The sequence below is a fragment of the Parus major genome, chromosome 4, assembly GCF_001522545.3.
Source record: "Parus major isolate Abel chromosome 4, Parus_major1.1, whole genome shotgun sequence".
In the NCBI taxonomy this organism is placed as follows: domain Eukaryota; kingdom Metazoa; phylum Chordata; class Aves; order Passeriformes; family Paridae; genus Parus; species Parus major.
Genome location: NC_031771.1, coordinates 42,614,141 through 42,628,714, shown reverse-complemented (window position 1 = coordinate 42,628,714; position 14,574 = coordinate 42,614,141). Strand labels below are relative to the sequence as shown.

Genomic DNA, 14,574 nt, shown 5'->3' with positions numbered 1-14,574 from the left:
CGTGGCTGGCTCTTACTTCTGTTCCGGTTGCTGCGGTGCAGGTCTCCGGGGCTGCTCCCCAGCTGGCTGTCCTCTGAGGTGGGGCTGAACGCCGGGTTCACCAGCCCTGGCTCATCTGTCATTAAGGCGATGGCCGCAGCTGCTGAGAGCTCAGGGCCCAGGGCAGCTACCGCTAAGCTGGAGCCGTGGTCCGGAGAGCAGTCCTGGGAACGCCTCTTCCGTTCCTTGGTAAGGCCATAGTGGGATGCTCCTTTACATCTAAGGAGAAAGGAGGGAAAGAGAGACATGATAGCAAGTTGTGTTTAAATACTGCGTACTCATGGAAATCAAGGAATCACTTGGAGTACAACCTGTGATGATCATGGTGACCAGTGAAATATGGATGATTAACAAGAGAGAAAAATGCCAGTGTGTGTTTCAAAAGAGGTGAGTTACCACCTTACATAGGAAGAGTACTGCTGGTCAAGGAAAAATAGGGAGCCTCAGGCTTGTGTGTAGGCTTATGTGTATAAATAGTTACTGTGGATGCAAGAGAACAAGAATAGCAGGACGCTAATTAAGACAGAAGCTACAATCTGTAATTTCCTACTTGCTTCTGATTGACAAAGGAGAGGAGGGTGAGGCCTTGCAGCTTTTCTGGGTTTGCTAGTGAAATAAAACATACCTTACCCAGTCCCACCTCCTGAGAAACTCTCCCAGCCACCAAGGCAGCCACATGTGGAGCACTGCACTGTGTCTGAAGAGACCAGAGCAAACAGTAAAGAGAGAGCTGCAGGTGGGAGCTGAGCACCCGTGGGCTGCAGGAACCCAGGCCCCACACAGCGCCTGTACAGACGATTTACTACTCGAACTGCATCTCATGAATTGTTTTCAAATTCAGCCACAGAGATGAAGTTGCCAACCCTGCTATTCCAGCTCAGTTGAGACACTAAAATAGGCAGGTCATTGCCTTGACAGAGGAAGAGGTGAAAGTGGGGATAGGGGGTCCCACTGACCCTGCAGCCTCACCAGAGTCAAGCAGGGAGTACAGAGCTCCCACCAATGGGCTGGGACCAGGTCCTCATGCCAGGGTCCTTGGGCCAGCCTGGGACTTCACCAGCCTGGGGACCTCAAGGCAGGTTCTAAACTACTTCTGGGGGAAAATCCCCTGTTTCTAGTGGAGAAACACATGCTCCCAAATGAGCTGAAGATACAGCATTATAAGGGGCAAATTATAAGCCTGCTTTGAAACAAACTTAGTTATGCTTCCAACTGTCTGCTTTAGATTCATCCTAGACAGCAAAGGCAGGATCATACATGGCATTTCTTTTTCAAGACTCAGGAAAGAAAGTCACTTGAATGAAATTAAAGGTCACTGTCGTGTTCATGAGTCAGTATTCAATTAAAGCTATAAAATAACTGAAAATACAGACTGACCAAGGATGCAGCACCTGTGACTTCACCAGCACCACTTCTGCCCAGTGCCCACCCACTGGAACCACATTCAGTGCACAAAAAAAATAATCTGCCTTTTAATCATAATCTAATGAGCTTGGCCTACTTTCAGTTACTATTATCCCTTTCTTCACAGCGAAGGCTAACTGATGACTTTCATGAAAGTGCCCTGTAGGACAAACTCACAGAAATAGCTGCAGAAACCCTTAGGGATAGAAAGCTCTTTGTAATATATGGCATGCACAAAAGGCAATGCATAATACATACAGTACACAACGCTAGTGGGTTAAGTGTCAAAAGAAGTAGTACACTGAACAGAAGACTTGGAAGAGAAATGATTATGGAAGCAGCTCTTGAGACAGAAAGATGATATGAGATGTCATAGAGTTCTCAACTTCAGAGCAGTGGTTTAATTTCTATCATGATACTAGCTTTTGATGAGACAATTGAATTAGAACCTTTTTTTAGCACTAGATTATGGTTTACCATAGTTTACTTCATTCTTACTTCTGACAACTTTTATCTTAAAGTGGGGAAACATGCCCAAACCAAACTCTGTCATATTGATGCAACTGTGTAAGGGCTATGTATATGCTTTAAGGCTTGGATAGGAAGCTGTAACAGAAGTTATTTCTGAAACTTTTCACAAACAAAATGAGGCATCTCAGAAGAAAATACTCTTATGGAAGAGAAAGTCAACTACTTCAAAAGATCAATGGAAACCTCTTTGAGACATCCATTGCAAGGCAAGACTGCAACAGTAAAGAAAAGGAAAGGAAGGGCTCCCCTGCCTCCATTGCAGCAGGTATTTTTCTATTTCTTTCCAGATTTTTTCACTCCCCTAGAACCCTAAACCATGGCAGGATGCTCTCCTTTAGATTTCATGGGAAGCAGAAGCACAAAGGCCTTTCGCTCTTGCTCCTCACCTAAACTCCTTCAACACAGTGTTTTGGAAACCCATCCTTGACATCTCCCTCTTTCAGTAAAGTCATATTTGCTAATCCAGCCTAAGAATGCTTGACAAAATAGTTTAAAAATAGTCTAAAAACCCAACACAAAGAAGTGGCTTTGGGGAGAACTCTTTGCTGTTCTCAGAAGACAGTCTCTGCTTTACAACAATCTCGCAGAGATTCAGAGTATGATAAGAGATATTCCTACTCCTCCTCATTTTATTTAACTTGCCTGTGCTTTTCCCATGTCCGTAAAGTTTCAGTGGCTGATACTAGAACACCAGCCTTGTGAATGGGTTCTCCAATGCAAATATTTTTTTTATTTGGTAGGTTCTATGAAGATCAATATGAAAATCAGAAGTGGCTCTGCCCCAAGATTCCTAGCTATTTGGATTCAATCACTGCCTGGTGCCCATCTGTCATTTGCTGCTACAGCCTTCACTTTCTGTGGAAATCCTCACTTGCTGCTGCTGGCTGCACTGCAGACACACAGCCAACAGCTTCATTCCAACAGCAATGAACAGAAGACAGCTACTTTGAATGTAGAGAGTACTGACACAATTTAAAATGTGGCTTATTGGAGAAGACAAGTTGTCATGATACAAAGCACAAAGCATATCTTTCTAGCTCTGCCAGAAATAGTTAAAGAACCAGAGCTCTTCAAGTATGATCACTGAAGCTATTTCTTAAATAATTGTGGCAGGCATAAATGAACACAAATCAAGCCCTCTTTCTTCAGATTAACACAGTGTCCTTGAAGAAGAAAAAAAAAAAAGCCCCAAGACCTCAAACTTGTAATAAAATTTGCGACAGCATCTCTTCACTTTCATTGTTTTGCTTGTGCTGACACTGCTGTGATAACAGAAAACAGAAGAGATGACTGTCTAAGTGGAATCATATTTATAGTGTCTAAGCTACATTTTTCCATATGGTTAGATTTGGCTTCCAGAAAAGAGAGAAACATAAAACAGCTACATGCCAGTAGTAATTAGCTCTCTCATTTTGAGTATTAATCACAATGCCTGATTTGCAGCTGGAAGAGTGGGATACCTGATTCACATAGCCAGGCAGAAAGTGAACCCAACACTGTCTGCAGGCCAAGGTGAACTGCAGATTTATGTTCCTTCTCAGTCGTGCTGGACAGTGAGTACATCCGTACAGCCGTAAGATACTGAAACAATTTGAAGGCCAAACCTCAGAGAGATAAACAGACATGAATAGTGTGTGTTGTACAGTTCATGCCATTAAAGTAATGTCATTAGGTGCATACAGGAAACTGAGAAAATAGTTTCTTCTGTTTCCACAGCCTTTTTTATGAAGGAGATAGCTACTGTCTAAAATTCTGGCTTTATGACCTAACCACTGAATGGTTTGAGAGCAGTGGTGGCTGCTGAAATTTCACCCAGGGCTGCAATTCTGGCTGGTATTAACACTGGCAGCCACAGGGCAATCTTTGCCCTGCACCCTGTTTCACATTCAAGGGAGGCTGTACTCCAGGCTTCAAGAGCAGCACACCCCAAGAACTGGAGCAAGGGGATCCAAAACCCTGTGGCTGCCTTAACTTGGTCCTACCATTTGTGAAAACAACCTTCGGTTAAACTCAAGGCCAACAGAAACATATCCACATCATTTGAAATTCAATTAGAACAGTGGTTTGAAAAGAGAGTTCTCCTTGCAGCATCCCCGACTTGCACAGCAAAGGAGGAACTGAAAGTAAGATTGACCTCAAGGACTTCAATTACCCAGGCTGACATAGGCAAAAAATGTAAAGCCAAAACATAACAAAGGACAACTGCATGGATTTTTTCACTTCTCTTCTAGTGATCTAAATAAAACAATTCCACAGGTAAAAAATATATGCATATGTTTGTCCATGGCAGGGGGACTGGAACTAGATGATCTTTACGGTTCCTTCCAACAAAAACTGTTCTATGACTTATGTGTTCATGTGTTCTTTAAAATGCCCTGCCTTCTGTGCAATGTCACAGACTCTGCCTGGGCATGAAACAGGGGAAAAAAGTGAATCTGAAGAGTCACAGTGGTTGTGACCCAGGCCCAACACAAATAAACACAGCAGGAACCCTCCCCTGCCCAGTTCAAGTAGCGTTTTCTCAACCTCACTTCCAGCGCCACTTATGTTTTGGAGCTGTTTTGCTTTAGTGCAGAAGTAGTGGACACATTGTGGGAATACAATTAAGAATAATGCATACAAAGCACTTAAGATTGCCCATTGTAAGAAAATACTGCATAATGGGCTATCACTGTTGTTCCAAAGCTAACCCTGATCACGGTAGACAAGTATGTTTCAGCTATGGTCTCACTGCAAGCATTCTCATCCCTGTGTAATTTGGTCTTGACACAAGCTGGGGTCCAAAGTATCAACAGTGTGTATCATACCCCAGTTACACAAACTCCCTGAACATTCTAGCACCCATAAACTAATCCAGTGGAAACAATGATGGAGAAACCAAAGCTGATTAACAAGGAGCATCCTGGATAAAGTGGTGCTGACAACCTTGCTTGTGAGACCCTGGTGAGAGGTGCCTGCTGTGCCTGGGAAGAAAGGAGAGATGGGGTTTAAATGGAGAGGCTGACTCACATGAAGGTGCTGACCATTCCTGCCCCACAGGAACCATTCACATTGTGTGTGCATTAGGATCCTCATGGATTTCAGGCCAAACACTTAAACTCTAAAGTTTTCTGAAACTCCATCACAAGGGAGCGAAGTGACTTGATCAGTCCTCAGACAGAGGTAACATCAACTCTTCTCATCGCACTTTAGCCAAGAGTGCACCAAGAAAGGGAGTCAAATACAAAAAGAAGCAAGGTACCTGAACTCCCACTGCATCCCAATGTTACAGATAAAAGCTAAAATGCAGCAAATACATGATCTTCCATCCAGTCCAACCATACTGGTGCTTAAGATGTCAGAGACATCAATATCTTTGGCAGTGAAGTGACCACTCACCTGCTGTTCTTTAAACCTGATGCCATTGTAACATCCTTGCTCAGAAAATTGGTTTCTGTGAATCCTGATCCTATTTACGAAATTTCTCTTTTTTTCTTTTTCTTCTATATAGAGAAATCAATCCTGGACCAGAGGACCTCACAGAAATTATTTTTCCTTGGTAATTCTGAACTCCTGCAAGGATTAACTATTGTGTGAGTGTTGCATATGGAAAAAAGCTTTATAAGTACCTGATTTTTTTTATTTTTTTTTTAAGCATGTGCTTTTTATAAAGAACTGTCTCATGTCAAGAACAATCTTCAAGCCGCTGTAATCATCAGCTATGGCTAGGAAGGTCCTGCCTACATTAAACCTTACTCAGTACTGATAAAGAGGGGAATGAGCCATATAAAATGCAAAGCTTAAACTTCTGGATTACAGTTTCCAGTGAATATTTGCTGAAAGACAGGTTGCAAAACCCATATCTAAGCAGGCAACCAGAAACAGGTTCATCTGCACCTGCACTTGAATTTCATAATGCCAGCAATATTTCCAGGTGCTTGCCACTGCTGTTCTGTGCACTCTGTACCCTTGCACTGATGTACTTGGGTATCCTCTCCCTGATGATCTCTCAGTGTCAGAGACTCAACATCTTGTTTGGGGGGAAAAAAAGTATATTTTTCACTTAAACGGAAATTGTCCCAGTTTCCACTGCTCTTTCACTTTAATAACCCTGTAAACAAAAGCCTTTTAGAAACAGCTTCCAGACACCTGGGGCATCAGGGCTGGCTGGGAGGGCAGCATGGGCCAGTGGCATGATCCCTGCTGCCTCTGGAGGGCTGAGGATCAGCAATTCCTTCCTGTTTCATAAACACTGCTCTTCTCGGTGTCAGCATAGAGATAGCTATGATAGAAGCTGAGGCAAATGGCTTCTCTGTTCAGCTGTCAGAGAGATTTTCTCATGTTATTTGCTCTCTATTGTCAGCCAGAGGCCTTTGCTATAGTAAAAGCATGTAACAGATTTAGTGGTTCTGTATTTCTGCATTAGTAGTCTCTAAATATTTATAAAGGTCCTCATAACATTTATTGTTTTAAGCTAAAGTTATTTAGCTTAACTTCTTTCCCACAAGATAGGAAAACCTCTCACATATTTATCTTCTTCAGTTTAATTTCTGCATATTCCCATTACAGTTTCCTAAGGGTTTTTTCCATACTTTTTGTATTAATGAAGACATCACAATTCAAAACATTCTGGAAAACTACCTTACTAGCAAAGCCTAAAACTGTGTTTTGTCCTGTCTGTAAAGATCTGACCCCAGGGAAGGACTGTCATTTTCACAATGCTTTTGCACTAAGGTGCTGTCAAACAAAATATATTTGTGCATTATATAAGGAACGTGCACAGGAGTATCTGTATACTTATATTTCCATGTCAGCTACTCCGTATGAATTTGGGTCCACCACTAGAAAAAGGAGTTACAGTTCTCATAGATTAAAAAGGTAAGATTTCCTAAGCATGTGAGGAAAAAAAAATATTGAGCATTCTTTATAATTACAATTTAGTCATCAGCTATAGTGACATACTCCCATTTCTGTGTTTTGTTTGCTGAGCAGGAGGACAAGCATGGCTTGTCATCACGTTTCAGGCCCTTGAAAGTATTTTGCATTGATGAAGAACAGAATTGCAGTTCAGAGTTCAGACCCCACAGTTCCCAAAACTACCAATGGACAAAGACTGGATATAAGACAAAAACTAAACAAGCATTCAATGAAAAACAAATACCTATTTCATATTTGACTGCTCATACTGAAAAAAGGAAGAAATCTCCATATTTCCTACTAGTTTTCAGGAGAGTTGAAAGAACTTGGAACACATTTTTAATCTTAAATATAATGGAGAGCTTAAATTTCATGTGTATGCTAGCAAAGTATTGTCTAACATGAGATTATATTTAAGACTTTTCCTCCCTTCTCTTTAAAACTCAGAAAGTTATATTTCAACCACCATCTTGAGCTTCTATTATGAAACCTTTTAAAAGTCCCATTAGCATCTGTCATGGGAACAGGGAATTAGAAGAAATTGGAAAACAATATTAGTTGCCTGCAATTACAGACAAAAAGCATGGCTTGAATTATTGTGAAATGATCCCAGTAATTGTTGGGACTAAGTACAAACTGTTGGTCCAGATCATGTTCTCTTTCTACTGACACTTCTTTTAGGCCATTATTTTGTCACTGATGATTTGAAATCACCACTGTACTGATTTCTCTTCAAGGTGGAATTATCATTTCAACTTCTAATCTTAAAGCAATCCAACAGATTTTGTGATTTACACATAGGAGAATGGAGTTGTAAATTGCTAGAGAGCTGAACTGGGCATGTTTGCACCCAGGTTGGAAATTCAACATTTTTTTACAGGTTAGCACACCTTGTTTTTGCTTATCATAACTACTTCTTTAGAGAAGCCAGTATTCACAATTGACTTTGTGAACATTGCTTTTGCTTCACCTTCCATGCCACTTTCGTCTTTGTTCAAGTAACAAATGCTTTGAGTTCAAGTAACAAATGCACAAAGGCATCAGCAGACTATTCCCACTGCTCACATGAGCCTTGAATTGCATCTAGAGCCTCTACTTATTTCAATATTGCCTTTAAATGTAATGCTTGTAGAGCACAAGTAGACCTGGAGCTACAAAATTGAGGAGTTAAGCAGGGTGGAAGACTGCAGTCAGTCTATTATTCATTATTTACTCCTAGATTACAAACAAACAAATTTGCCAACATTACTCCTAAACAAATATTTGTCATCACAGAGAAGATACTGGCCAGATGTACAGTACCAGAGTGATCTTGTGTGATACAAAACAACAGCAGTATTTATTTATACAGAATTTAATTAAAGACTGAAGCTCCCAAAGAGTGATCTACATATCTCATGCAATCTACTCACACCAGCTGACACAAGCAAGGAAAACAGAGGTAGCACACTATCTCTAATTCCAGGTAGGTGCTCAGGTACTGACACAGCAGGGCACCTATGAGCACTTGGTTAGGAGATTCAGAGCAAAATAAGAGAGAAAAAGAAGATACATGGGACTAGCAGTTTTGAGCTGGTGAGCGCCAGTAAACCTTACTGATGTAATAATACTTACAGCATTCAACAAATAATATATGATTTAAACCCACTAAACCTGTCCAAGTGCTGTATTAAAGTACTAAAGCACTAAACACTTCTCCCAACTTTAGAAGAAGTGGAGCTTGATGAAAACTTTACCAACTACTTTCATCACCTTTCAGAATTGTATCATTACCTATAAAACATACTTAAGATGTTAAAGTGGTAAAAAAAAAAATCAGCTTTTACCACTTAAAGAAGAGTCAAACTTGAACATTTTTCCAAAAGAAAATGAGTAAACACAAATTAGAAATATATTTTTCTTCATGGAAAATGTAGGTACTTAGTGATATTTGTACATTCTTTTATTTACAGAAGTTGTGCATGAGGGAGCAATCTCTAGTAATGTGTATCAGTTGGATATTTAGAAAGCAACATAAGAACTGCCATGAGCAGCTCTAAACTTCATATCTGCTTTTCAAGTCCATCCAAGACACTCAATAAACTAGCACTCATCCAACAATCTTGACCACTGATTTTGCTCCATACTAATAAAATAGTGATAATACAACCTTTTTACATTAGGAATTGAGATAGTATGCAATGAAGCTGTAGCAGGATCACTAAAAATATTCCTCATTTAGAACATTAACTAAAAAATGAGCTAAGGAAAATCACAGCATATATACACAAAGGCTCGAAAATTGCTACTAAAATCAGGTTATCTGTGATAAAAATAACAAACGTGAAGACAAAGGAACTCTTGAGGCACTGCAATGCTCTTTCTCATGGTACCACACAATCCAGTACACTACATTTTTCAAATTATCTAGGTACACATGTAATTAATGTTAAGAATAAGCATTCAATCTGTTTATTCATATGCTTTTCACATTTATTGTTCAGTCTCTTGGTCACTGGATTATATTCAACAGGTATAACTAGTCTCCTGGAACTCAATATCTCAGCATTGTGTTTCCCTCCTACTGTCCCCACCTATGCTATAAAAACCATATGATGCAGTGAGCAAAATATGTTTGCAATTGGACAAGTGGGGTTGGTTTTTTAACAAGACTGACAGGATCAGCTTAACCTGAATTCTTGCAGCTACAGACAGAAAAGCCTGACAGACAGAAACTTTGTATTTACATACACTTAGCCTGCATTTATTCTTAAAATAAAATAAATTACAGTATCTGCTATGTCACAGACTCAACAAGCCAGCACTACTGAGAGCAGGTGTGAGGCTTCTGCTGGCAAAAAGAAGTAACACATGCCCATAAGTCTCTAGGTATAATAAAAAGGGAACACTGTGTTCAGTTTCAAGACATTTTCAACCCAAGGCTTGGGTTTACTACTACGTTGTCCACTGGAATTTGAAATTACAGGAAATAATGGAGCTACATTCAGCAAATAATAAATGCTGTCTTTATACCATCTTATTCACAGAGCATGCTGTGAACAGCCATCCTCTGGTGGCACTTGTCTCTGACCTCTCTGACCCAAAAGTCACGTAAGATCCCTTTTAGGTCAGCATGGATATCTAAATTATATGCTAACACATCTTGGTACACGCTCTAAACATATCTTGCTTCCTCATAGGGAAGGTCATGAGAAAGGACATCTCAGCACACCTCAGGAGTTAAAAAACCACAAAGATCCCTCTCAGATGCCTGTTTGAGTCTTCAACAATTCTCTCTGCCAGTACAACTAAGTAGCTTCTTAAGATGTCACAAATGTTTCCCATATTCTTATCAAATCTAATTGATATATCTATCTAATTGATAATGTCTAATTTTTAACAAGGGCCCCAAATCAGCCCTATAAGCAAACTGCATTGCAGTCTTCTCTTTTGCACATATGATTAGAAGAGGGTGGATCAGAGGGACATCACAAGCCAGTTTTCAGAACAAATCCCCCAAGACTCATTTGGCATGCAGAAATCTTCACTGCTTGTGTTTTATGGGTTCCACCCAGTTGAATATGAGATATTTCAGTGAGATATTTCACCCATCCATTAAAATAAACACACATTGTAAAAACCTTTAAGGGCTTCAGAAAATCCAAATCCAGCCACAGCACAAGTATGGCTGGAATGTTGTTTATAGTCTCCTGAAAGCTCACATAGTAGGAAATGCCCACTTATGCTGTAAAAAATTGTGAAAATTTCTTTTTTTTAATTTTTTTTGGAACACACTTTAATAACAGAACTATCAGAAATACTTTATTCCTTTACCCAAATCTGAGAAAAGGCCAATCCACTCACCCTTCTCCCCACACAGCCCCCTACAGGCAGTGTTGTGTTGAGTATCATGGAAAGCACCCAAGACAGCAGCGGTGTGGCTTCCCTCCTGTTGTACGCAGACCACTGTCACTTCTCACTTGGCAGAGCAGGCTGAAGGAGCTCACACCTTCACACCTCAGCTTCCAGGAGTGCTTTAACAACTAAAGCTCAGGTTGGGATAAAGCTGATTTCTGCCCCTCCCACTGAAACTTATCCAGAGAGGTGAATTAGGAAAGAAGGAGACCAGTGCTGCATCCAAATGAAAAACTGGCACACAGGGAAGGAGAAACTGAGTCTTGCTTCAGAGCCTGCTGTGACTTAGTTGAATTTGAGAGAGATTCACAGGAAAGGCACTCTCTTGTTAGTCCAGCCAGTATCTTGGGGAAAGTCTGGCAATACCATCTAGACACAAGCCTATCTTCAGTCTGAAGCTGAAGAATTGGGCTCAGAGGCTTCAGAGAGAGGCTGAGAATCAATCTGGAAAATTGTGTATTGTTTTCTCAGATCACAGGATATAACTGGTGAATCAAGGAATAAAACAAAAATTAGAGTAAGCAATAATTCAACTTTGAAAGCCCTTAATGGCAGAAGATGCCTTCAGAAGTGGGTACCATATTACCAACAACACAAAATGCATACCCTGACAAAGAAAAGTACCATAAAATCATAGAAAGCCTAGGGTGGAAGAGATCCCAACAAACCATGTTGTCCAACCTCTCATGGGAGAGGAAGCCTAGATGAGATTATCTAGCATCCTCTTCAAAACTTTAAGTGATAAAACTTTTATCTGAAATGATTAACCTTAAGCATCTTGAAAACCTTAAGCGATGGGAAGTCTACTATATCCCTTGGGATATTGTTCCAGTGAATAATTGTACTCACTGTGAAAAAAAAATAGGAGAAAACAGGTTTTTCTCTGTACCTTCCTTTAAACAATTTTTTCTCAGGCTGTTGCTAGATCATATTCCTTAGCTTACAGAGGTTATATGTTTCTTTAGGTTTTCTTAGTCACTTCTATTCTTTCAGATTTCATGCTATTTTTGCATTGTATAAATAAGATCATAAAACGGTTTAGGCTGGAATGAAACTAAAAGACCTTCTAGTCCCAGCCCCACCTTCCATGGACAGGGACCTTCACTTGACCAGGTTGCTCAAGGTCTTATCCATCCAACCTATCCTTGAACATTGCTGACATCTACAACCTCTCTGGGCAAATGCTGTTCCAGCGTCTCACCATTATCACAGTAAAGAATTTCTACCTTATATCTAACCTAAGTTTTTCTTCTTTCAATTTGGACCCATTACTCTTTGTTCTATCACTAGAGTCCCTGACAAAATCCCTCTCTGACTTCCCTGTAGGCCCCACTCAGATACTGGGTGTTTTCTCTCTGCTTTTATTTTCTTTAATTATTCAGCCCCTTCAGGATAAGAGGCAGTCATTTCATCCTGTCCTGCCACAAAACACATTAACTTTGTATTCATCCAACTAAAATACTGGAAACAGAATGAAAAAAATACAAATTGTTCTTTAGGAAGCTGCAGTTTCCCTTTTACAACACTGCAGCCTTGGACATTTCAATATTCAAGCTCTAATGACTGGTCTGGCTTTCAGTTTTAAAATATAAATATCATGTGTACAGCTGGGCACCTAGAACATGGTGTGAAAACCTGAACAGCATGTTTGGCATCCTGAACCTTGAACATCAGCTGCAATTATATTTCCCTGGGTGATACAGGACAGTGGCCTTGCTCTTGCTGTCCTAGGAGAAGGAACATCCTGCCTGACCTTGCTGCTCCCACAAAATGGGTTGGGGCTGCTGTGCGACAGCCTGTCCTGAAATGAATCCAAACCATGAATTCTCTGTGACAGTTTGTGGCATCTGGGTGACTCAGACAGCCTCTGTGCCTGAGGCTGTTCCAGCCCAGGCTGTGATTTTGTTAACGTCACAATTTAAGTAGACTTAGGTCTTGTTAGCAGTAATGATGGACTCCCTGAAGGAAAACCAAGGTGGCATTGGAAATGATGTCATTTCATTATCAGCTCTGAGATGGGGATAATTGTATCTGTCTTCTTCAAACTGAGATGACCCTGGTCCTTCAGAAGGCAGCTGGCAATCTAACTTCCAGCAGCATGCTCATGCCATGCCTCATCATTTGCTAATTTTCACATCAGAGGCATCATTGAAGGTGACCCAAACCATCATCATCATCAAAAGACAGGATCTCCAGCTGGGCATGTATACTTGTGTCCAGTGGACAGCACCATGCTGGGGGCATTGGACATATTTTCAGCCCTGACTGAGATATATGTAGAATAAATCCTACTTGCTTCATGCAAATATAACCACAGCATGCTGTTAATGCAGATGGCTTGATGGGCCATATAATAGAGAATAGTCTTACAGATACAATGAGAAATTTCCCAATGGTTATAAAATATCCACCTCAGCCTGACATGGACAATGAGGATTAAAAAAAATGGGTAGACAGACTAAACAAAATTTGTAGTGCATTTAAATATTTATATTAGACATTGTGATGTGGGTTTCTGTTGTAGTAATTTTTCACATTTTAGACCAGTAGCTGGCAGTTTACCTATCTTCATCTTCCAAAGAACTTCCTTAACTGCCCTGAAGCAAGTTTGCATGGACAAAGCAATGTTGAAGGACAAAGCCAGTTACTCAGCTCTGTGTGTTTATAAGAGTGCAATACAGAGAGAAAATGAGGAAGAAGAAAGGTAAATAAATACCTAACAAATAGTGATAGTAAACAGAACAGCCTCATGGAAAATTATTTTTCTTTAAAAGCTAATTGAAGATGCTACAGCACCATGTTGCAGGATTTTCTGAGTACTTAGATACTGGCATTAAGATGACCTTCCAAAATGGAGCACAAAGTGTTCTGTAAAGGTTAACCACATTCAGTTTACAGAGGTGGTGCTGCTTCCTAAGGGTTGTCTGCAACAGGGAAGTACATGATTACTGTGGTGCTTGTGGAATGATGCCTCAGGCACACTATGTATATTATATGTGTAGACACACATATCTGAGAATAGCTTCCCTGGATACATCCCCATTCCAGCTTAAGAGTATTCACCAGAGAACCTATCCTAGACTAAGAACAGCATTGTCACTTCACACCTAACTTTATTACAGATTAACTTCCCTGTGTGTTCAAACCACCTTTTTTAGGATAATTCCTGCCCTTTCTTCACCGCCCTTTCTTCTGGACACCAAATGCCTCATTGGTCAAGCCCTGGGTCTCTTTGACAGGATCTACCCCTCAGTATGCCACATCTTGAAAACTAGTTACTAAGTCTGCTTTGTTTAATATATAATGAAAAGTTCTTTTTGCTTACTATGGATTTCTTTCCAATGTCCCCCACAACACAGCATTTGGCTCTTTAAACTACCATGGCACAAAAAGCAGCAAGAGTTAAAAGCATTGCCACAAAGCCCTAACTGTAGGAACAGCACTTTTATTCCCTCAGCATCTCTCGCAAAAAGGAAGGAGGAGAATGAAAGTAACACCCATTTACCTTCTAAAAGCACAAAAGAGTTAAAGACTTCAAACATCCATGTATTACTAAATATGTCACTGCATCCACATGTTGCTAAAGATGCAGAATCATGAGTCACCTGAACTTCTGTGCTCAGCCTGGACCTGACAACTCACCAATGGCTTGCAAGGGTGAGGACAATTTCTCCTCAATGTGACTTTTTTTAGAAGACCTGGAAGAAGCATTCTCTGCAAAGCAGCCAGAAGGGAGGGGAGGATAACATCAACAACTGCTTCCCTGGCACAAGGGACCATAAGCAGCACAGCTGTTCTTTTTGGAAATGT

General features: G+C 40.5%; 1 protein-coding gene across 5 annotated transcripts in view; it reads right to left on the bottom strand.

Annotated features, from left to right (window-relative positions):
- Positions 1-14,574, bottom strand: part of LNX1 (ligand of numb-protein X 1) — a 79,492-nt gene that overhangs the window by 34,506 nt on the left and 30,412 nt on the right. For all 5 annotated transcript variants that reach the window (XM_015624380.2, XM_015624383.2, XM_015624381.2 and 2 more), the window contains one exon: positions 17-258. In XM_015624380.2, coding sequence (XP_015479866.1) covers positions 17-258 — 242 coding nt within the window. The remainder of the gene's footprint in view (positions 1-16; positions 259-14,574) is intronic.